Here is a 24,028-nt window from a genome sequence, read left to right on the forward strand (position 1 = left end):
AACTAGGCAGCTTCATGCTGACAAGGGAGGAGAATAATTGATCCAGGATAACTGAGTGCTTGTTTTAATCTGAGTTTGTTTATTTTGTTTTTTCCCCTGGGGTTTCAGAATAGGGTTTAATAAGGTTGATTGACAAGAAACATAGACATGTGAATTTTACAGGGAAGAACAGTTTTAGTTTCTGTTTGATTCTGAAAGAAGAGGTCTCTCTCTCTCTCTCTCTGGAGGCTGCTGTTTGAATGTCAGAAGACAGGTGTCTCTCTGCATCTCTCTCCAGAAGTGTTTAAAGGCTGAAGGACGGTTAACAAGTAAAAACATGAATGCCTGTGTTATTTTCTAACTGGTTTTGAAGACGAATTTAAGTCTATGAGGAATATTGCTTAAATTGAAACCAATAGAGATAGCTTAGCAGTTAAGAAATGTATCTTGTCATGTTTAAGTATTGCAATTGGTAAAAAGTAAGCTGATTCATTTGGTACAGTTAAACTGTATTGTTAAATCAAGCTTGTTTTGATAAAAGCTTCCTAGTGTATCAGTAGAATCACAGCTGGAGTGAAACACCTAAGATGGAATTTTCACGTACCACCTGCCACAGGAATCAGAGTGGGTGGTGGGGGATGGGGTAGGGTGGGGGGTGGGGGTGGGGGGTGGCAGTGCAACCATGCAAAGGTCTGTTGACCTCAGGTGGGATTTTCCAGTCTTGGGGCGAAAGGAGGAGCTAGAAAATCCCGCCCCTTATCGTCATACTAACTGCCAAAAACATAAAAAAGTTAGGGTCTAGTCTAACTTCACAATATTCCTTGGGGTTTTTCATAGTTGAAAGGAGGGAGTGAAATCTACTTCCCGATTACTTAGTGTAAGTGTTACTCTTCGACCCAGGCACAGATAAAGCAGGTGTCAATATTTATCTCAAGCATGTTTAGTATTTATTTGTGGTAAAAAAAATAATGGATTGTTAGTCATTGAGTGATCTATACGATTAAATGTCTACTTCCAATAACTGGGCAATATCTACATGACACTGTATGGCACACAGTGTGTTTAAATGTATGTGCTTCCCATGTTGAATGTTGTCATGAAAACAAATATAGCAACACACAGCAGCATCCTACTATTGTAATGATGCTGTGGAGTTACCAGTGTTGGACTGGGGTGGGCACAGTAAGTAGTCTCACAACACCAGGTTAAAGTCCAATAGGTTTATTTGGTAGCACGAACTTTCAGTGCGTTGCCCCTTCATCAGGTGAGTCTGATGACTATAGCTCATGACTATTGTAATGAGCTAAAAGACAAGTTCATCTGTTTGGAATGAGGGAGAAATATTGACAAAGACACCAGAAGAACTCCTTGCTCTTCTCTGAATAGTATCATGTGATATTCACAAGAATGTGCTGAAGGATGGCATCTCTGACGCTCCAGCACTTTTTTAGTTCAGTCCAATGGGGTATTGTTGCTCAAACTGGGACTGACAATACAAGTGAATAATTTGGAATAAATAACAGAGAATGTTGTAAATACGCAGGAGGTTGTACAACATCTATGAAGGGAGAAACAGAATTAACAGGCAGAATTTTACAACATCGCTCAGGCTAGGCTCATAAAATCCCAACTGAGGCTAATGGAGAATTCCATTCTGTGGGCCTGGAATCGGGGCAGGTGAGGCGGTTAAATTCTGGCCTACATTTCTAGTTCATGAGCTTTCATCAGAACAGAATAATCAATCAGAAAAGTGATTAGCACTGCTGCCTCGCAGCGCCAGAGACCCAGGTTCAATTCCCGGCTTGGGTCACCGTCTGTGTGGAGTTTGCACGTTCTCCCCGTGTCTGCGTGGGTTTCCACCGGGTGCTCCGGTTTCCTCCCACACTCCAAAGATGGTCAAGTTAGGTGTACAAAGCTTTGACAAAGGGGTCATCTGGACTCGAAACGTCAGCTCTTTTCTCTCCTTACAGATGCTGCCAGACCTGCTGAGATGTTCCAGCATTTTCCGTTTTGGTTTCAGATTCCAGCGTCTGCAGTAATTTGCTTTTATCCAGTGCTCTGTCGGAGAGTTGGTGAGGGCTCGATGGGCCAAATGGCCTCCTTCTGCACAGTAGGGATTCTATGATTCTAATTTGTTTGGTTCACACCAGTTATCCACATTCTTCTTTCTTGACATCCAGAACCATCTCGACATTACTCCTCTATACCTCAATGCAGAAAGGTCATTATTATGGAGGCGACCAGCTTGAATGTTACAAACTTTCAGTTATCCAGTTCATATACGCTGTATCTCTCATAATGCAACCTTTCCGCAGAACAGAACTCATAGAATCATAGAATTCCTACAGTGCAGAAGGAGGCCATTCGGCCCATCGAGTCTGCACCGACCGCAACCCCACCCAGGTCCTATCCCCATAACCCCATGCATTTACCCTAGCTAATCCCCTGACGTGAAGGGGAAATTTAGTACGGCCAATCCACCTAATCTGCACATCTTTGGACTGTGGGAGGAAACCGTAGCACTTGGAGGAAACCCACACAGACACGGGGAGAACATGCAGAGTCCACACAGACAGTGACCCAAGCCAGGAATCGAACCCGGGTCCCTGGCGTTGTGAGGCAACAGTTCTAACCACTGCGCTGCCCCTGAACTGAACAATGTATTAGATTTAATTCTAAAAAATGAATTCACCCGTGTAAATACATTTATTTTATTCCTTGTTTAACCTACTGCGTTAGATCCTTGCAGAAACAGTGACACTGTGACCACACATAGCTGCATAGTTACTTGTTGGTTTTACATCTCAGACACCGCTTTAGACCCCGGTGTAAGGATTCAGCCATTGTCTAAAATGAAATTTTAAAGAATAATTTTTTTAACTTTTAAAGCAGGGACAGGTTTCTACGTTTTGCATTATTTAGTGCCTCAGGTGAAGTGGTGGCCTGGAGGCACTTCATAACGGATCAGGGTGTAGATGGAGGAGGGACAACGGAAGAATATTGGAGTCAGTGAGTTGGAGAGGGTACAGCACAGAATGATGCTGGGGCTGAACGGGTTAAATTGTGAAAATAGGTGCCAGAACCTAGGCTTGCATTCCCTTAAGCAGAGAAGATTAAAAGGTGCTCTGATTGGGGTGTTTTAGATTGCTAAGGAACTTGATAGGATATACAGAGAGAAAATCATAGAATCCTACAGTGCAGAATGAGGCCATTTGGCCCATTGAGTCTGCACCAACCACAATCCCACCCAGGCCCTATCCCCATACTAGCTAGTCCCCTTGACACTAAGGGGCAATTTAACATGGCCAATCAGCCGAACCCGCACATCTTTGGAGTGTGGGAGGAAACTGGAGCACCCGGAGGAAACCCACGCAGACATGGAGATAACGTGCAGACTCCGCACAGACAGTGATCCAAGCTGGGAATTGAATCCGGGTCCCTGGCGCTGTGAGGCAAAATTCTAACCACTGTGCCACCTTGCTGTCCTAAAGTATTCCCTCTAGTGAAAGAATTCGAATCAAAGAGCTTAATGTTAGAGTTTAAAGTTTATTTATTAGGGTCACAAGTAGGCTTACATTAACACGGCAATGAAGTTACTGTGAAAATCCCTCAGTTGCCACACTCCAGCGCCTGTTCGGGTACACTGAGGGAGAAATTAGCATGGCCAATGCACCTAACCAGCACGTCTTTCGAACTGTGGGAGGAAACTGAACATCCAGAGGAAACCCACACAGACACGGGGAGAATGTGCAGACTCCGCACAGACAGTGATGCAAGCTGGGAATCGGACCTGGGTCCTGGTACTGTGAGACAGCAGTGCTAACCACCGTGCCACAAATCACAGAATTGATACGGTTCAGAAGGAGGCCATTTGGCCCATCATGTCTGCACTCACTCTCCAAATGAGAATGCCCCGCAAGTTGTTGAGGCTGGAGAGCAGGTGATAAGTTCAACCCCAAAACTGATAAGTCTTGTGATAGGCAGGGATATTAAACCAACTGGAACCAAGGTAGGTCATTGCAGTTGAGAATTGGTCAGCTGTGATTAAACTGATTGGCTGGTCAGGATTGAGGGGCTGAACAAGCTCCTGTTTCTCTGGGTTGCGAGGTGAGGAGTGCATGGAGTGTGCTGCAGGAAAGAAATGTGGGACAGTTATTACTTTGGGATCAGACAAAAATTAAAAAGTCTTACTGTCTTGCAAGTTGTGATGAGGAGGCTTTTGGAGGTGTAGATTTAGAATCATAGAATCCCTACAGTGCAACAAGAGGCCATTTGGCCCATCGAGTCTGCACCGACTCTCCGAAAGAGCATCCCACCCGGGCCCTTACCTCTGCTCTATCCACGTAAAGCCCCCCCGCACATTTACCCTGGCCAATCCACCTAATCCGCACATCGTTGGACATTAAGGGGCAATTTAGCATGGCCAATCCACCTAACCTGCACATCGTTGGACATTAAGGGGCAATTTAGCATGGCCAATGCACCTTGCACAGCAAGCTGGAAGAGTTTACTGTTTTTTTTGTAACTGTTTTCCTGCTTCATTCATTGTGTAGTCGTTCCGGGATTGTTACAAAAACGATACGCTTTGCGAATTTAAACCCTGTTTCTTTCCCTCCCCAAAGACAAACATAAACCTTTCACATGGCGTGGATTGCAATAAAATTCTCAGCACAGGTTCTGAGTAAGGTAAAATAAACCAAGAACAAGTCAGTCATCAGCCACACTCACGAGTGGTTCTTCCAAACTGTGGCCAGCCAGCCACATGCCACGCTCCATGGCCACGTACGTGGTCTTGGAGATTGCGAACACTCGAAGCCTATTTGTGCTTCTATTTCTCATGAGTCCTGTTTAAACTGTGTGGTTCAGCAGGTCTGGAAAGGACTCTTTAGTGACGTTGGCTGTAGATACATCAAACCGCCAGGTGGATAAGAGAAAGGATTGAGGCAGCAAGTTACAAGGCTTTAGAATCTCAGGGAATCTGCTCAAAGTGCTGCGATTGTGATTTTAGGTCCCAGATGTTCTACTGAGGCCTGTAGAGGAGTGGCGATAGTGACCAGCCAAAGTCCAAAGGTCACTTGTTATTCTTTGGCTGATGGCAGTCAGAGGAATGCATGAGGTGACAGATGATCTTTAAGCAAATATGAAGCTGTCAGTTCTTGCACATTGTGAGCTCAAAGATCAAATGAATTAGCAGCCAAAAAGCTGCAATTAGATTTGCTTTGAATCGAGATTAACCTTCTGGGAATCCTCAAATTAGTTGAATTAAACACATACGCCATCCTCCAGTGCGCTGTTAGTCTGCAAATCTATCTGTAGCCCCAAGCTGTGAACTTTCGTTTCTGTTCAGGCATATTTACTGATACACAATTACCATGATTATAATGCAAACAAAGGCAGAGGGGACATCATTCTGAACCGTATACCTTGAGAGGAAACCAGAAACAATTGTCTAACTAATGATAAACGCTGACATACTCTAGAAGATATGATGCTAGTTCCATTTTTGCTAACAGCACACTTTTCCCGAGTTCAGCCATCCCATAGCTGTGTGCAACAATCGATATTGCGGACAGGACATTTTGAAACTTTAGTTAATGCACGCAGGCTGCAGTTAACAATGAATGGAGTTACATAATTGGCACAATTTATAGTTTTCACATTATTTGCTATCAAGGTCTTCAAAACGTTTGCAATAAAATTAAAATATTATAGGTAGTCACTGTTGTCTTTCTTAAGTGCTTAATTTTGCTTAATTTTCAACTCCACATTCACTTTTCAATGCTGTTTAGATTCACTTGAGGAAGCATTTTCTTTGTAAAGTGAGGGATTGTGAATTGCCCATCGAGGTGTTACTTCAGATCTCTAGCACCAGGTGGCAGCAACGTCCACTGAATGTATTGCAGACTCCCCAGTCCCTGTGCTGATTGTAATAAATCTGCCCTGGCGAGATGAACTGGTACATCTGCTTTTTAAATATTGATGCAGATGCTGCAGACTGTTTATTTCACATAAAAATCTAAGATGGGAAATGAAACAACTATCACAACTGAAAGGGAGCATTGAAAGAATTGCGCCTCAAATTGAGTGCTGAGATTATGTTTATCAGTCTAAAAATTCTGTCGACTGAACAGTGGAGTTTTTTTTAAAGAGGGAAGGAGTGTGATCTGTTCTTGGCTCTGTCGGGAAGCACCTCATCTCTCCGCACACAGTTGGGACTCTTAAAAAAATTGATGCAATGGCATGTCAAGCTGGCTGTTTTAAAATTTAATAATCCTAATTGTTATACTGAATTGTATGATGCACATAATTCTCACAGTGTACCTCATTTATCAAATATCTCACTAATTATTGAACTAACCACATCACTTTTCGCTTTGATGATTACCCTTCCTTGTAGCAGGTGATTTGATAAGTCTTTTTTGCACTAACACATTGAATTATCCAATTAACCCAATTCAGACATGTAAATAATACAGCGGTTGGGAGTTTAATATTGAAAATACAAGCCGGCTGAAAATCTGAATTTAGCAACCACTGAGTAAGGGGGAGCGGACTGTATTGCTAAACTATGTTACATCAGTCGCACTCATCCAGAATGTGCAGATATACCAACATTGTACCATAAATCTCACAAGGGATGCATTCACTCTGCAACTGTGGGTCCACTTGAGCTAATTATAATGTAACTGGAGCCTGGATGCAGAGTTATCTCCTCAGCTAACACCAGAGTGAAGCAAAGTGTGATTCCCTGGAAGAAAACAAAATCTCGTTCAACTTATCTCCAGAGTGAGGCCACGTCTCAACTTAAGATTTACAGAATGCAATTTATTATTTAGACCACACCTGGAATGCAGTAAAAAATTTTGGACCCCTTATCTAAGGAAGATATACTGGCAGCCCAGAGAAGGGTCACTAGGTTGATGCTGGTTATGCAGGGGGCCTTTCTTATGAGGAGAGGTTGAGTAGTTTGGGCCTGTACTCATTGGAGTTTAGATGAATGTGAGGTGGCCTTATTGAAAAATAAAGAATTCTCAAGGGGCTTGACAGGGTCAATGCTGAGAGATTGTTTCCCCTTGTGGAAGAGTCTTGTACCAAAGAGCATAATCTCAGAGTAAGGGGTCGCCAACTTAAGACAGTGATAAGGAGGAATTTCTCTCTCAGAGGGTATTGTATTGTGGTACAATGAAAAGTATTATTTCTTGCACACTATACAGCCAAAACATATTGTTCATAGAGAAGGAAAAGAGAGGGTGCAGAATGTAGTGTTACAATCTTAGCTAGGGTGTAGCGAAAGATCAGCTTAATATTTGATTTATTATTGTCACATGTATTGGGATACAGAGAAAAGTATTGTTTCTTTCACACTATACAGACAAAGCATACCGTTCATTGGGGAGAAGGAAAGGAGAGAGCGCAGAATGTAGTGTTACAGTCATAGCTAGGGTGTAGTGAAAGATCAGCTTAATATTTGATTTATTATTGTCATGTGTACTGGGATACAGTGAAAAGTATTGTTTCTTGTACAATATACAGACAAAACATACCGTTCATAGAGAAGGAAACAAGAGAGTGCAGAATGTAGTGTTACAATCTTAGCTAGGGTGTAGAGAAAGATCAGCTTAATATATGGTAGGTCCATTCAAAAGTCTGATGGCAGCAGGGAAGAAGCTGTTCTTGAGTCAGTTGGTACGTGACCTCAGGTTTTTGTATCTTTTTCCCGACTGAAGAAGGTGGAAGAGAGAATGGGTGGAATTTTCTGGTCACGCTCGCCCCAAAACCTGAAAATCCCAGCCGCGAGATCAACGGACCATTGCATAGTCCGTGTCCTGCCAGCTACACTTCCCGTGGCGGGGGTGGGGGGGCAGGATGGGAAGATTCCGCACAATGTCCAGGATGCGTGGGGTCCTTGATAACGGTGACTGAACGCCAGTTTTACACAACACAATTCTAACTCGCAGACAGTAATCTTTCAGATGCAGTGGTAAGAAATTGCCGCTCACTGCCAGTACATATTGTAAAATATTACACCAGAGATGGTGTAAATTCAGTCTCTTTGCAACTTTGACTCCATTCAACCTTAACTGGCAAATACAGTTTCAGACGATCTGTCAAAGATTTTCAAAAATTCACAACCGGCATGGAAATATTATAGGATACATAATTTTCAACCACAAAATAGAGCTCAAAGCTTTTAAGACATTACTTGTACTATAATGTACATATTCATCAATATTGTTAAAATTAAACAGCGGGATCTCCCCAAATTGATTGAAAATTCATGCTGTTTGCTTAGTCCTCTCCAGCCCGTTAGTCCACATTGAAGCCATACTTAAAACTCAAACTGCATCTTCACCTTGTGAATATGATCACTTGAAGCTGCGTATTCTACCAGTTTCGGAGTTGATTCCAGTTCATTTTATGTCAGCGGTAGATCGCCGGGCATACTCTTCGCTTCAGTCAGAAAGTGTGGGTTCAAATTCCACTTGAAACTTGAGCACCATAATCTAAGTTGCAGAGCAGTACTAAGGGAAGTTTGCACTGTTGAATGTGCTGTCTTCCAGATGAAACATTATATTGAAACCCTCCGAGACAGAATGCTGGAAAATCTCAGCAGGTCTGGCAGCATCTGTAAGGAGAGAAAAGAGCTGATGTTTCGAGTCCAGATGACCCTTTGACAAAGCTTTGACAGGAGGTGATGGCCCAGTGGTATTATCGCTAGGCTATTAATCCAGAAACTCTGCTAATGTTCTAGGGACCCGGGTTTGAATCCTGCCACGGCAGATGGTGGAATTTGAATTTGATAATAAAAACTCTGGAATTAAGAATCTACTGATGACCGTGAAACCATTGCCGATTGTGGGGAAAACCCATCTGGTTCACGAATGTCCTTTAGGGAAGGAAATCTGCCGTCCTTACCCGGTCTGGCCTACATGTGACACCAGAACTACAGCAGTGTGGTTGACTCTCAACTAGGGATGGGTAATAAATGCTGGCCAACCAGCGACACCCGCGTCCCATGAATGAATAAAAAGCACTCTCAGTGCACTGTGAAACATCCCATGGTACAATTCCAAAAGAGCAGTGAGATTTTCCTGGGCCAACACCAAAAACAGATCATCAGCTCATTGACAGTTTGTGAGACCTCTGTGTGGGAATTAGCTGGTTACTGTTCCTACATCAGCGACTATTTCTGGAGAACTGCATTTGCTGTAAAGTGATGCCCTGACATTGTGAAAGGCACTGTTTAAAGGCAAGGCTTTCTTATCGTAATGCAAATAAGTGGCAAACTGGGTTCACTGACATTAGTTATATGTAACTCCCTGGTTCTCCAGCCTCAGATTTGGAGGGTACCCAGTGGTTCTCTGGGGAATCTCTCCCTGGTAAAGGTTTACACAGCAATTGTCCAAAAGTGCAAACATCCTCTGGACAATCGCGCTGGGCTTGGAACCACCTATCAAAGCGATTTAAATCGTTAACTTTGGATGGTTCTACCAATTTTTACACCAATACTTACTCTCAAAGAGTTAGAAGGAATAAAAGCATTTCTAACTTAAACACCCAAACTGAATGCCGCACGGGGCTCTTCCCACATCCCGGCCCCCTCACACCAGCTCCCCCTCACCACGGACCACCCCTCAACTAGCCTGATGCCCCCAACTCCCACCACCTTCTTTGATGTCTGATTCCGACACTGCCCTCTGATGTCTGAACCCCTCCCCCCAATATCCAAATGCCTCCCACCGATATCCAACTCCAAGCACCCTGATGTGGGAAACCTCACCCCCCATGTCCCATTCACTTACGTCAGAAACTTACCTTCTTTAAAATTGGAACCTTTAAACTTGCCTACTTTACAGAAACTAGTGTCATAAAAAGGGGATGTGTATGTCTTTGCTCTGCTCCTTTTACACTTCTCTGCTGGAGTCAGAGACATAGAACATAGAACATAGAACATAGAAAGCCACAGCACAAACAGGCCCTTCGGCCCACAAGTTGCGCCGATCACATCCCCACCTCTAGGCCTATCTATAGCCCTCAATCCCATTAAATCCCATGTACTCATCCAGAAGTCTCTTAAAAGACCCCAACGAGTTTGCCTCCACCACCACCGACGTCAGCCGATTCCACTCACCCACCACCCTCTGAGTGAAAAACTTACCCCTGACATCCCCCCTGTACCTACCCCCCAGCACCTTAAACCTGTGTCCTCTCGTAGCAACCATTTCAGCCCTTGGAAATAGCCTCTGAGAGTCCACCCTATCCAGACCCCTCAACATCTTGTAAACCTCTATCAGGTCACCTCTCATCCTTCGTCTCTCCAGGGAGAAGAGACCAAGCTCCCTCAACCTATCCTCATAAGGCATGCCCCCCAATCCAGGCAACATCCTTGTAAATCTCCTCTGCACCCTTTCAATGGCTTCAACATCTTTCCTGTAATGAGGTGACCAGAACTGCGCGCAGTACTCCAAGTGGGGTCTAACCAGGGTCCTATAAAGCTGCAGCATTATCTCCCGACTCCTAAACTCAATCCCTCGATTAATGAAGGCTAGTACGCCATACGCCTTCTTGACCGCATCCTCCACCTGCGAGGCCGATTTAAGAGTCCTATGGACCCGGACCCCAAGGTCCTTCTGATCCTCTACACTGCTAAGAATGGTACCCTTCATTTTATACTGCTGCTCCATCCCATTGGATCTGCCAAAATGGATCACTACACACTTATCCGGGTTGAAGTCCATCTGCCACTTCTCCGCCCAGTCTTGCATTCTATCTATGTCTCGCTGCAACTTCTGACATCCCTCCAAACTATCCACAACACCACCTACCTTGGTGTCGTCAGCAAACTTACCAACCCATCCCTCCACTTCCTCATCCAGGTCATTTATGAAAATGACAAACAGCAAGGGTCCCAGAACAGATCCCTGGGGCACTCCACTGGTCACTGACCTCCATGCAGAGAAAGACCCCTCCACAGCCACTCTCTGCCTTCTGCAGGCAAGCCAGTTCTGGATCCACAAGGCAACAGCCCCTTGGATCCCATGCCCTCTCACTTTCTCAAGAAGTCTTGCATGGGGGACCTTATCGAACGCTTTGCTGAAGTCCATATAGACCACATCCACCGCTCTTCCTTCGTCAATGTGCTTGGTCACATTTTCAAAGAACTCAACCAGGCTCGTAAGGCACGACCTGCCCCTGACAAAGCCGTGCTGACTACTTTTGATCATACTAAACTTCTCTAGATGATCATAAATCCTGTCTCTCAGGATCCTCTCCATCAACTTACCAACCACTGAGGTTAGACTCACATGTTTCACTTCTTCAATCTCTCCTGGCTTGAATTGGGCGAAACACATGAGAATCATAGAATCCCTGCAGTGCAGAAGGAGGTCATTCGGCCCATTGAGTCAGCACCGACCGCAATCCCACCTGGGCCCTGTTCCCATAACCCCATGCATTTACCCTAGCTAGTCCCCCTGACACTAAGGGGTAATTTAGCATGGCCAATCCATCTAACCTGCACATCTTTGGAGTGTGGCAGGAAACCAGAGCACCCGGAGGAAACCCACACAGACACGGGGAGAATGTGCAAACTCCACACAGACAGCGACCCAAGCAGAGAATCGAACCCAGGTCCCTGGCGCTGTGAGGCAGCAGCGCTAACCACTGTGCCACCGTGCCGCCCATTCTTTAGAATGTAAGCGCAGGTAAGTTTTAATCGACTACAACCTGCTGCTGATTGCCAATCGGAGGAAGTTACGGCCCAGTGTAACTGTGGTCTGAATCCAGAGTCAGGGATTGGCTGAGGCACTGCATAAAGCCATAAACCAAACCTCCCTTACCAATGGAATAAACTGGGATTCCCAACATTTTCAATACAAGTGGGATTCATAAGATTCTTTTCAAAACATAGTTGAAGTTTTATCATCTCATTGCTCAAGGTTTTTATGGGCAGTTACTGCTCCCAGTACATCACATGAATTATCTGTCAACTCTCTCCAGACATATTGACAACTGGTTTAAGAATCTCCAGATTGAAATGAAAGGAAACCCATGAGACTGATTTGACTCACATTTTTATTTCTTTGACCAGAGAGATGAGCATGATAATCCAGCGGAACTCATCAATGTTTTTACAAATTTGCTCTTAGTCACTTTACGAAAAGTTGGTTGGGTTTTACCTGAATGCAGCCTCCTTGCTTTCCAACATCTGAAAACAGTCAAACTGGTTCAGTCGCTGGCAGAAGGGATTTGTTCTGTTTTTGCGTAGCGTGCATTTATATATGGTCCATAGCATTCAGCTTTGAATGTTTGTCTATCGACACCATGTTAAGATCCTTGCGAGCTTCCATCGACAGAGCTTGTGTCGAATCTTGGGGATCAGATGGAAGAACCAGCACTAACATCCTCCATGCTGTTTCAGCATCGAAACCCTGCTCCTGTGAAACCAACTCCGACGGATGGGTCATTACGTCCGGATGCCCGGAAACCGCCTCCCTCGCCGGGGTCTCTTCTCCCAGCTCTCCATTGCCCAGCGCTCTCAGGGCGGCCAAAGGTAAAGGTCCAAGGAAAAGCTTAAGGCTGCCCTAGAGCATGGAGGTATCAACACCACTGACTGAGAGGAGAGGGCTGTGGCCCACTTGGCACAGCTCCCCCTGGTCCATCAAGGTGTAAGCCGCTTCAAGGCTCAGCGGCTCGGCACTGCGGCAGAACGGCGGTGGCAGAGGGAGGAGAAGGAAGCCAACCCGGGGCTGTGAATTCCACTCCCCCCACGCAACAACAGGTCTCACTGCAGGAGGACTTGTGGATCCAGAACTGGGCTTCACAATCACCTGAAAACTTACTAAGTCTGACGCATGTCAACCTCAATTTTGAGGAACTGCCACTGATGGTGTTGGTGTATTTCCCATGTCACATGTTTGCCCAAACATTTTGGGGCCAGCAGTATGAAATAGGCTAAAAGCAGTAATTCTACAATTCACCAGTTTTAACTTGACATTGACAAGATTTTAAATTTCAAACAAAGCAGAAACGACGGTGAGATTGGGGAACAATCTCCGAAAAGAGCTTGAACTCTCGTCATGTGAACTTCAGTGGGTAGAAGATGAGATGCAGTGAAATTTCAGCTGCCAATCCAGTTGTGTGCCCATTTCGCACAGCTGGCTTTGACCAGTTTCACTTCCTCTATCTCAGCAGTTCATCCCAAACAAGATCATTCAAAACACAAAGTTGATTTGCCAAAATATGACAGCAAAAATATCAAAAGTGACAAAATTAAAGAAAAATGTCCTAATCGCTGCATGTACTTCATAGAAATCATAGAAATCCTACAGTACAGAAAGAGGCCATTCGGCCCATCGAGTCTGCACCGACCACAATCCCACCCAGGCCCTACCCCCATATCCCTACATATTTTACCCGCTAATCCCTCGAATCTACACATCCCAGGACACTAAGGGGCAATTTTAGCATGGCCAATCAACCTAACCCGCTCATCTTTGGACTGTGGGAGGAAACCGGAGCACCAGGAGGAAACCCACACAGACACGAGGAGAATGTGCAAACTCCACACAGACAGTGACCCAAGCCGGGAATTGAACCCAAGTCCCTGGAGCTGTGAAGCAGCAGTGCTAACCACTGTGCTACCGTGCAACACAAAAGCAACAATGCTGTCACACAAAACAATACCTATCCTTCAGTGTGGCACAGTGGTTAGCACTTCTATCTCACAGCACCAGGGACCCAGGTTCAATTCCAGCCTTGGGAGTTTGCACCTTCTCCCCGTGTCTGCGTGGGTTTCCTCCGAGTGTTCCAGTTTCCTCCCACAGTCCAAAGATATGCCGGTTAAGTGGATTGGCCATGCTAAATTGCCCAAAGATGTATAGGTTAGGGGGAATTAGCGGGCTAAATAGGTGGAGTTACTGGGATAGGGTGGGATGCTCTTGGAATGTTGGTGTTGATTCGAAGAGCCAATGGCCTCCTTCTGCAGTGCAGGGATTCTATAATTCTTCGGTTACTATTTTTGAATTAAGCATAATTGTACGATCCACGATCAAACATCTTGCAGATTGTTAAGCAATTTGAGAACACAGTATGTAATCAGTTACTGGTTTGTCTCTTAATGGTCTTGATGACCATTATCGCCCCATTAAACTAAATGATAAGATTAGAGCTTGCTTGTCCACTCAATATCACCACAATTACTTCAATATGCTTTCATACAAGACGACGGGAATAAAATGTGGAACATTTGCAGCAGTGTCATTTCAAAGGCTAATGTTAATGCAGCATGTCCTTGAATGGTTGATTCAGTTCACTGCTCCCTTACCCAGGAGACAGTCCATTGCTGTTGTCCTCCTTAGTTCACACCACAGGATACAATGCACTTACCTTCCGCGTGCTGCATCAGGTTTAATCCAGATTTCCGTAAAACACGCAGTGATTAAGATCCTTAAAGCGACCTGGGTACTCTAATATAGCCCATTTCTAATGCCAGGGTTCTCCCAGGTCCCGAGATCTCTCTTATTTCACATCCCAAACCTGAGCCCTCATGTAAAGAATGCGGTTGTTAGGTTTACAAAATCCAGTGCTAGAAATGATAATTCTTACAAGGAAACTTCAGGTCTGTTCGATGACTGTGGGCTGGAAGAACAAAAGATTAAAGAGAGCTGTGAGAATGAAGCAAAATTAACCAGGGGTGTGTTATTAAAGTCATTATTGTATTGTATTACTTAATACCCAAAATCATCCTGAATTAGGTCTAGGTCATCGGTGCCACAATATACTGGAGATCTGCAAGGCTATTGTGCAATGAACCAGCCTCACTTCAAACTCAAAAACGGCAATTGTGATTTGTGCAACCTCTTACATTACCTTTTTGTTTCTTCTGACTGGGAATCGTTGCAGGAGGTGGCACGCATTCCAAAAATGAGGCAAATTAAATGTACTTTTTACTGGCTGGAGTTATACTGTAGCTGGCAATGAGAGCAATTGGCACAGGACCTGCTTTTGAATATGCCCTCATTTATATCCCTACAATCACAAACAGGACAATGCTGACCCAAATGTTTTGGGTCAGTTTAATAAGAATAACATTGGCCCCAACTGGAATAGAAGAAATATCTTTTCCGTGTGTTTTGTTAGCGTGTTCTGCTTCTTAATAAATAATAAATTAAATAAGGTGAGTGGGGAAAAGTTTAGAGGAGATGTGCGAGGCAAGTTTTTTACACAGAGGGTGGTGAATGTCTGGAATGCGCTGCCCGGGGAGGTGGTGGGAGCGGGTACGATAGCGGCATTTAAGGGGCAACTGGATGAATACATGAATAGGATGGGAATGGAAGGATACGGACTCCGTAAGTGCATACGGTTTTAGTTCAGTCGGGCAGCATGATCGGCGCAGGTTTGGAGGGCTGAAGGACCTGTTCCTGTGCTGTACTTTCCTTTGATCTGCAACTGTTTGCAGATTTATTATTTACCCAAGGTACTATGTATATAGAACCACAGAATCCCTACAGTGCAGAAGGAGGCCATTCGGAGCCTGCACGAACAACAGTCCCATCCAGGTCCTGAACCCCACATATTTACCCTGCTAAACCCCCTGACACTAAGGGGCAATTTATCAAAGCCAATCCACCTAACCCATATAACATACGTAGCAGATAAAGCAATTTATTTCATTATTGTGAGGTTGTGAAATCACCTGGGTTACCGTTACTTTGAAACCACCACCATTATTCCAGCCTTTGCCTTTCCTTCCGTGACATCTTTGTCATTTAATTTCTCTCGCCCTCTCCTTTTTCCCAGACCCCCTTCTATTTTTTCTCCATTCCTCTTTCTAATGGCATAAAACCCATCACTTTTCTACCTCCCTTCAATTCTGAATGTTGACTCAGTTTCTCCCTCCACAGAGCTGCTGAGTATTTCCGGCACGTTGTTTCCATTTCGGATTTCCAGCATCCGCAGTATTTTGCTTCGATTATTATGTGAAGTCATCACCATCATTTACATATTTGCATACTAATGTCTTTCAGTATTTAAATTTTATTGTCCAGCTAATCCTAGGCTGATGTGGAGATGCTGGCGTTGGACTGGGGTGGGCACAGTAAGAAGTCTCACAACACCAGGTTAAAGTCCAACAGGTTTATTTGGTAACATGAGTTTTGGGAGCGCTGCCCCTTCAGGTGAGTGAAGAGATGGGTTCACAAACAGGGCATATATAGACACAGACTCAGTTTCAAGATAATGGTTGGAATGCGAGTCTTAACAGATAATCAAGTCTTTACAGGTGCAGACAATGCGAGTAGAGAGAGATTTATTCACAGGTTAAAGAGGTGTGAATTGCCTCAAGCCAGGGCAGTTAGTAGGATTTTGCAAGCCCAGGCAAGTCGTGGGGGTTACAGATAGTGTGACATGAACCCAAGATCCCAGTTGAGGCCGTCCTCATGTGTGCGGAACTTGGCTATCAGTTTCTGCTCGGCGATTCTGCGTTGTCGTGTGTCTTGAAGGCTGCCTTGGAGAACGTTTACCCGAAGATCAGAGTTGAATGCCCTTGACTGCTGAAGTGTTCCCCAACAGGAAGGGAACACTCTTGCCTGGTGATTGTCGAGCGGTGCCCATTCATTCGTTGTCATAGCATCTGCATGGTCTCGCCAATGTACCATGCCTTACCAACCTAGGCTGGGATAATTTATAACTGAATTAGCCTGTATTTTTTTCCCAAAGACTCGAAGCATGGACTGAAGATGTATTTTCAGATACATTTCTAGATATATTAACTTTCACTAGAACTAGCACATAGCTTGGATTAACTAACTGTATAGAAACTCTACATTGTTAAATACGGTACAACTAAGATTATGTAAGACCACAATATAAAATTGCTTCAGATTGGTTATTACTAGTGTACATCATCTCATATCCAAATAGTAATAATCTTGAATTGGTAAATATGTTGTCAATAATGATTCTGGCTTTCTGATATCATGCAACTATTAATGGATGACATCACTAGAGGCGGATTTCAATTATGGGCAAATAGGTTTATTCTCAAGACACAATCAAAACAGCCAATGAGAGCAGATATTTTTGTAACCGTGAAAACACTCGTGGAAAAGTTCGCAGTCTTGCCCACCTGATCCCGTCAGCTGATGGTTCCACAAAGAATGAGTAATGTTGCCTAAGAAAACTTCAATTAAGCAAGTACATATGTGGAGAAGACAGCATCTGGAATGAATGCACATCCACAAAGCAAGCAACATTTAAAAACTGTTCTCCGGATGTTGGCATCACTTGATAGGGTGCATTTGTCAACAGTTAGCATGTTGACTCCCATTAGGTGGTACTTCGAGTCAATTGGAGTAAGGTATGGATTAGAATGTGAAGGAGGGGCAAATTCCCTTCTCCAAAGTACATGAATGAACCATTTTATGTGAAAACTTTCGCCACCAGAGCTTCTGATCCCTGCTCACAACTGACCAGATTTATTGAGTTCAGTTTGATCTGGGTTGCTAATTTGGTATCATAACCTCCACAATGCTGGCCCTTTGCTGATGGTGACAATGAACTTCATCCATTCTCATAGCGTTTCGATGAGCTGTTGTATGGGCATCTCTCACACACACAAAAACAAGAACATCTAGAAATCAGCCTCATCAGCAAGATATCGTCAGTTACCTCGGAAATTCCAAGTTGCTCAGTCTGTGCAGTAACTCGTGAGGATTTATTGTACAATATATAAAGCCAATGAAAATGAATCTCTTCTCTAACAGCTTCTAAAACCTGGCTTCGTAACACTTTCAAATCCTCGATCAAAATGACTCACCAGGGAGACCGAGCTTTAATAGGCAAGTGCCTTTCTATTGTTCTACAAATGTTGAATTAAGTCAAAAGCGAAGGTTGTTCACTCTGTTTGTCTGAGTTACGGGTTTTATGTATTAATTTCGGAAATGGCTCTCTGATGGCTGCGCGCAGGAAGTATATCCCATCCAGAATGTTCCTCCCCAGGTGTGATCTTTGAGCTGAGTGGAGTCAGCTGATTTCGGCTAGGTTGGTGGCTCCAGGGTCAAGGAGAGTTAAGTCAGCCAGGCCACCCCACTCTGAGGACCACCTGAGAGCGTGCGCGCACATCCCTGACATCGGTGACGGTGGGGTCAGGCTTGGTCATGACACCTCACATGCACAGTCAGGGCACATGCTTGAAGGACCACCACAGGCCGCAGTGTGCAATACCTGGGGAGACACTCCGACCAGACATAAAATCCTTTACACGAGGAAAGTCAGTGAGGGTCAAAATTCAATTCAAGTTAAGAAAGTGAAGACTTATGCATTAAATTGCACTGCCAGTGAACGTGAGGATACAACCTCTGTTCACTGGTGCTGCAATAAAAATAGAAATCTCTATGAAGGTGAGAGAAGATTTAACAACAGTTAGACAATTAAAATGACTTCATATTTTTGTACATCATAACTTTAAGATTAGAATTCGGACACATTATAGTTCATGCTATCTACACAGTGTAGAATCCTGATTGACTTTCTGTTGGCTGGTTTTATGGATCAAAGTTAACAGTAAATCCAGTAATACGCAACACCTTTCTCTCCCTCACTTTTATCAGTCGCCAATAAATGTAGCAGTAAAACTTGGCCGCGAACAAGAAACCCTTTGTTGCTATCTCGACAGAGTGTTGACTGGAGTGTTGTTTGAAGTTCTTTCTTTTGGGCACGATGGAGCCTGCTGCTATAAACACAGGTGGAGTTCTGCTTTTGTCTTCCTTCTTCCAAAAAAAAGGGTGGAAATGGATTTACAGTAGCGGCAAAGTCATCATTCTCCATCCTGTCTTTCGTCCTTAAGAGCCCAGCCAACAAGCAGCGTGCAGAATCTGTAGACCAGGCAAATCTGCCGCAGGAACCAAAATCAGCAGCGGAACATTCGAACCGAGCACATCTTCCAGAGATCTCTCCAAATCTAAAGATAACAGAGAGGGTTAGCATGATACACGTTTAATCACATATGTGTTCATGAATCGTTACTTGATTAATGTGCACCGTTCTAAAAATACATAATGCAAAATGATGCACACATTCAAGAAAATTACATTTTCTAAAAACACTACTTCCTATCTTTGTATTCATGCATGGTGAATAGAAACACAAAAGCTCTTTGTCGCAGCTGCTTTTTGCAAAAAAAAAATCTATATTGGCTGGAAAGCTGTTCTGTACTTTGTTTACAGCATGTGGCAAGCTGGATTTCACAAACCTCACATCAAACATCTGAAAGTACCCAAGGACTACCCCTCGGAGTATAAATTCCATACATGGCTTGTGCTGTGAAGAGGGGTCCCACCGGGGATTGGATTCCTGGTACTGGGGTAAGACATGTTGTCCCTAAAGATGTGCCCTATGGTCAGTGGAGCACTTAACCCATTGACCAGGCCAAATAATTATTCAGGAGTTATTGATGTCTCTTGGTCCCGAGCAGATTGTGGAATATTCACATCTCCTCACTGTCAAAGCATATGGCCACTAATTGGATGCATTAGGAAGACAGTAGTTTTGGCTTCATTGATGCTAAGCTAAAGACCTACGGTGAATGACCCAAGACTGATTGTTTTTAATGCTTGATGTGCTTTCTGCTGAGAGATCATTAATTAGTTCCTCCTTTTTTTCTGAAAAGTTTGATTAAAAGCATCTACAACCGACGCTTTTTGAGAGGAATGTGAGAGCACTAAAACAATAAACACTGACCAGGGCGCAATATGATTACATATACAATGCATAATTCTTTGAACAGTGAGATTTAAATGCAGAGAAATGGTGGAGGTTGCTGTATTTGCAATGCAAAAACTGTCCTGTAAACAGAGCTAGGAGAACACGGTTTTAATATTAATTCTTCTGCACTCTTGGGATGATCTGATCTTTTATAATGTATGAATCATAGGAACCCATTGTTATTAAATCAAGGTATAAATTGTTCAATACGGATGGCTAAAGGGACGCTTCTATATCACCATGCAATGTCTTAATTTTTATTTGATACAACTAAAATTTATCTTAGAAAAGTTCTGCTGAAATTATGAAAAATTATTAATTTGTGGCCGCCTTTATAAAGTACTGAAGCATGATGATTATTAGACAGTAACTAAAGTATGTTAACAATATCAAATATCACTTTTCTGCTACAATAGTACACAACCAAAAATGTGAACTGATTCTGACTAGGGTTTTAATGACTTGAATTTTTGTATCTATTGCCACCAGCAAGTTTGTTGCTCACTTTTGGTAAAGAGTGCAATCTCCATACTCGGTTTAAGTGCAAACTGGTTTGATGCCGAGTTTGGCAGAAGGAACCCAGTTCCTAAGGAGACAAAAAGGCTCTTGCCAACAATTTGGGGATGGCCCTTAGTTCGAAATACTGTCATTCTGACTAAAAGTACCATGTCAACTGCAGCGAGCATGGCACTTAATGTGAATAAGGAGGCTAGAGGTGAGAAAATGTGGAGTTCGGAGTGTCATCATGATTCAGGTTAGATCCTGAATCCCGGAAAACCTTGCTGGAATTATCCAGTGACAAAATCTGAGGCTCGGATCCAAATACATGGGGACTTTCATCACCGTCATGAAGTGAAGTTTCCTCAGACTTGCGGGGGCCAATGGGGTCACACGACTTATTGTACTGTCCCTTGTGCATGTGCACTTGAGCGAGACAAGTTTGGTCTATTAGCACTGACAATCCCAAAGAGCAAATATAGAGCAAAAAACTTCAACTGAAGAATAACCTAAGGCTGGTGATATCTGAAGTAATTGGATTAAATCAGTCTGTTATACTCTTTTAAAAAAAAGAGGCTCATCTTTCGCATTAGGTGACTTACTCTTCTCTTGTTCGTTCCTGCACAGCTGGTATTAATGTGTATTAGGTAAGAAGATACCGCGTGGAAGCGTTCATTTTGTTGTTCACTCTACTACTGGCCAGAGGGCACATTTGGAATTTTGCCTTCTACTGTGGATTTGTGGCCAATTAATTAACTAAAACTAGCAGAATAATACAAATCTTTTGGGGGCTGAATGCTTAAATTATTAAACTTTTAATTATGCACTTGTCTCCATGGGGTATTTTAAAAATATATTATAAATGTAATTAAATTTTCCTTCTTGGCAGCTATGATTTATGCAGGTTATTCTAAAAGGTCATTTTTTTGTTTTTATTCCATAATGGTTTATAATATATTATTACTTATGCCAGCGTTCATATGTTATAATGATGGGCCCAGACACTTATCAAATGGATGCATAATGGCATCTTGTTGGCACCATGGCTCTTAACTGAATAGAACAATTCTTCCTTCTTATGGTCAGACAAGATTAAAACATGGAAATAAAAGTGTCAGAGGCCAAGCATGGATAAAGACTGGCGGCACGATGGCACAGTGGTTAGCACTGCTGCCTCACAGCGCCAGGGACCCAGGTTTGATTCCCAACTTGGGTTACTCTCTGTGTGGACTCTGCACATTCTCCCCGTGTCTGTGTGGGTTTCCTCCAGGAGCTCCGTTTTGCTCCCACAGTCCGAAAGATGTGTTGGTTCGATGCATTGGCCATGCTAAATTCTCCCTCAGTGTACCCAAACAGGCACCGGAGTGTGGTGACAGGGGGATTTTCACAGTAACTTCATTACAGTGTTAATATAAGCCGACTTGTGACACTAATAAATAAACTTATAAATAAATAATATATAATATAATAAATAAACTTTAACTTGAAAGTTGAAGCGCTCGCAAAGAAGTAGGGAGGCGATGGCCTAGTGGTATTATCGCTAGACTATTAATCCAGAAACTCAGCTAATGTTCGGGGACCCTGGGTTCGAATCCCGCCACGGCAGATGGTGAAATTTGAATTCAATAAAAAATATCTGGAATTAAGAATCTACTGATGACCATGAAACCATTGTCGGAAAAACCCATCTGGTTCACTAATGTCGATTAGGGAAGGAAATCTGCCGTCCTTACCTGGTCTGGTCTACCTGTGACTCCAGAGCCACAGCAATGTGGTTGACTCTTAACTGCCCTTGGGTAACTAGGGATGGGCAAGAAATGTTGGCCAGCCAGCGACGCCCATGTCCCAGGAATGAATTTTTTTAAAAGTGAAAAATGCGCCGATTTTGAGACTGAAGAAGTTCCAGTCATTTGGTTATGTCACCTTCATACACGGACCATGAAGAGAATGCAGGATTTTCTCCGCATGGAAGCTATTAACTACTTTTAAATAGTCAACATATTCAGCCAACCTATATCTGGGGCTTGGAAATCATGATGTGTGTTTGCCCCCTCACAGTTGAGCAGTGTAAAACTGATCTTATTGTGCATGGAGTCACAAGGCAAACAGCAATAGGCATGTAGCCTTACTGTCGAGCCCCCGAATCAACTTTAATCACTCTCTGCCAAAAGTTTACTTTTGAAACTCCCAGTGTAGCAAATTCAGATGATGAAAAGCCACAAATGACTTCATTGCTAGCGGGTGCCAAGGGAGAAATAACCAGCATATGTCTGAACTTTGTGCTATGGCAGGCCGCATGAGTTTTAATCTGATTTGACTGAATTTCAGCACTGAATAACTGATTTTTGGCAGCTAGGAGATGGACAAATGAAAACAGACACTGTTTACACATGTTTAGAAGCTTGAAACAACAACGAAACTGCACATCACAGAATGTATGGTTTGATCCTGTAACTGAAACGAGATGCACTTTCTATAAACTTCCACCGTCAATTAATTCCTCTCAGGCCCAACAAACATCAAATTTGACAGGCCACACATGACTGAAGCCGGAATTATCCGGTCTCCAACGCCCCACCACCACTGCCAGTGAGAAGGGAGAATTTGACGCTCAGCCAAAACTTCATCCACTGCAGCGGGACCGGAGAATCCCAGCCGCGGGCGAGGATGGAGAATTCCAGCCTGCATTCATCCTGGATTCTGTAATCCCAAATAACAATTTGCATGTTTAGCACCCAGACAAGGAAACTCTTCTGTTCAACTGGAGATGAAGTTCAATTTTCTTTTTAAAACAATGGGAATTCCATTTGGTCAAATCCCATCTTCTTCCCTCAGTTAGTAAAGCAATCATGGGTCCGCACAACATTGACAAAGTTCTGCAAGCTTCTAGTGTAAGCATAATGGCCTCAATTTCTTGCATGCGTCAATGTGACATGGACCATCCGCACACAAAGAATAGTCGCTTGATAGTACAGAACTTTACTCTTGTTGTAAAAAGAGACATGCTGTCAAAGCTTTTCATCTTGCACTCATCAGGTCAGGCTAATTTCAAAGAGAGCAACAAATTACACTGCAAGGGAAAAGTGCTGAATTGCCAAGACCAGGCCTAACAATGCCTGGGACAAAATTGCACAAAACAGGACTCAGCCCTCCCAAATATGGATGGTCATCAACTTCCTCCTCCAAATACGAACCATGGTGATGCGGTCTAAAAGATTTGGAACTTACCACTTTTAGCTGCCTTTTACTTTTACACCATCTTTATTCTCTTTCAAAATCACAACTGTAGCAAAGAGTTCATGTCAAAGACTTTCACTGAAATTGAAAGGTGTTGGGTGCCTAGCACAATTGCTAAAACTTTAATAGGTTGATGGCCAGTTACTGCTTGGTTTAGAAGAAAAAAAGCGAAATTAAAATTTGAGTGACACTTTGTCACATCCTCAGGACATTCCAAAGTAATCCATTTCCACTGAATTACTTTCAAAGTGAAGTCATTGTTCTGTAAACAAATGCAGCAACCAATGTCTATGCAAAATCCAGCCATAGTTCCCTGCCGTAGAAGTTGAGCTGGCCTGTATTGACCCTGGATTAGCCTCCAATTTACACCCACAGTCTCAGGAGGAATTATCCATAATCACAAGGACTATCTGAAATAGGACCATAAGAAATAGCAGCAGAAGTAGGCCATTTGGCCCTTCAAACCTGCTCTGCCACTCAGTAGGATTATGGATGATCCGACATTCCTCATGTTCACTTTCCTGCCCTTTCCCTGTAACCCTTGATTCCT

At 43.5% G+C, this 24,028-nt stretch overlaps 2 protein-coding genes across 3 annotated transcripts in view; both read right to left on the reverse strand.

Annotated features, from left to right (window-relative positions):
• aqr (aquarius intron-binding spliceosomal factor) overlaps positions 1–24,028 on the reverse strand; it is a 255,999-nt gene that overhangs the window by 122,969 nt on the left and 109,002 nt on the right. The window lies entirely within an intron of this gene.
• The window catches only part of dph6 (diphthamine biosynthesis 6), a 251,929-nt gene continuing 244,004 nt past the window's right edge, over positions 16,104–24,028 (reverse strand). The window contains exons 15-16 of one of the 2 annotated variants that reach the window (XR_013499972.1): positions 17,798–18,940; positions 16,181–16,653 (exon numbers count right to left, since the gene is read on the reverse strand). Coding sequence is in view for 1 of the 2 variants with exons in the window: in XM_078233271.1 (XP_078089397.1) it covers positions 18,822–18,940 (119 nt within the window). In the remaining variant the exon portion in view is untranslated. Of the gene's footprint in view, positions 18,941–24,028 lie in introns of both variants that reach the window. The other variant, XM_078233271.1, reaches the window with a different exon arrangement.

This window comes from Mustelus asterias, chromosome 18 (assembly GCF_964213995.1).
Source record: "Mustelus asterias chromosome 18, sMusAst1.hap1.1, whole genome shotgun sequence".
Classification (NCBI taxonomy): domain Eukaryota; kingdom Metazoa; phylum Chordata; class Chondrichthyes; order Carcharhiniformes; family Triakidae; genus Mustelus; species Mustelus asterias.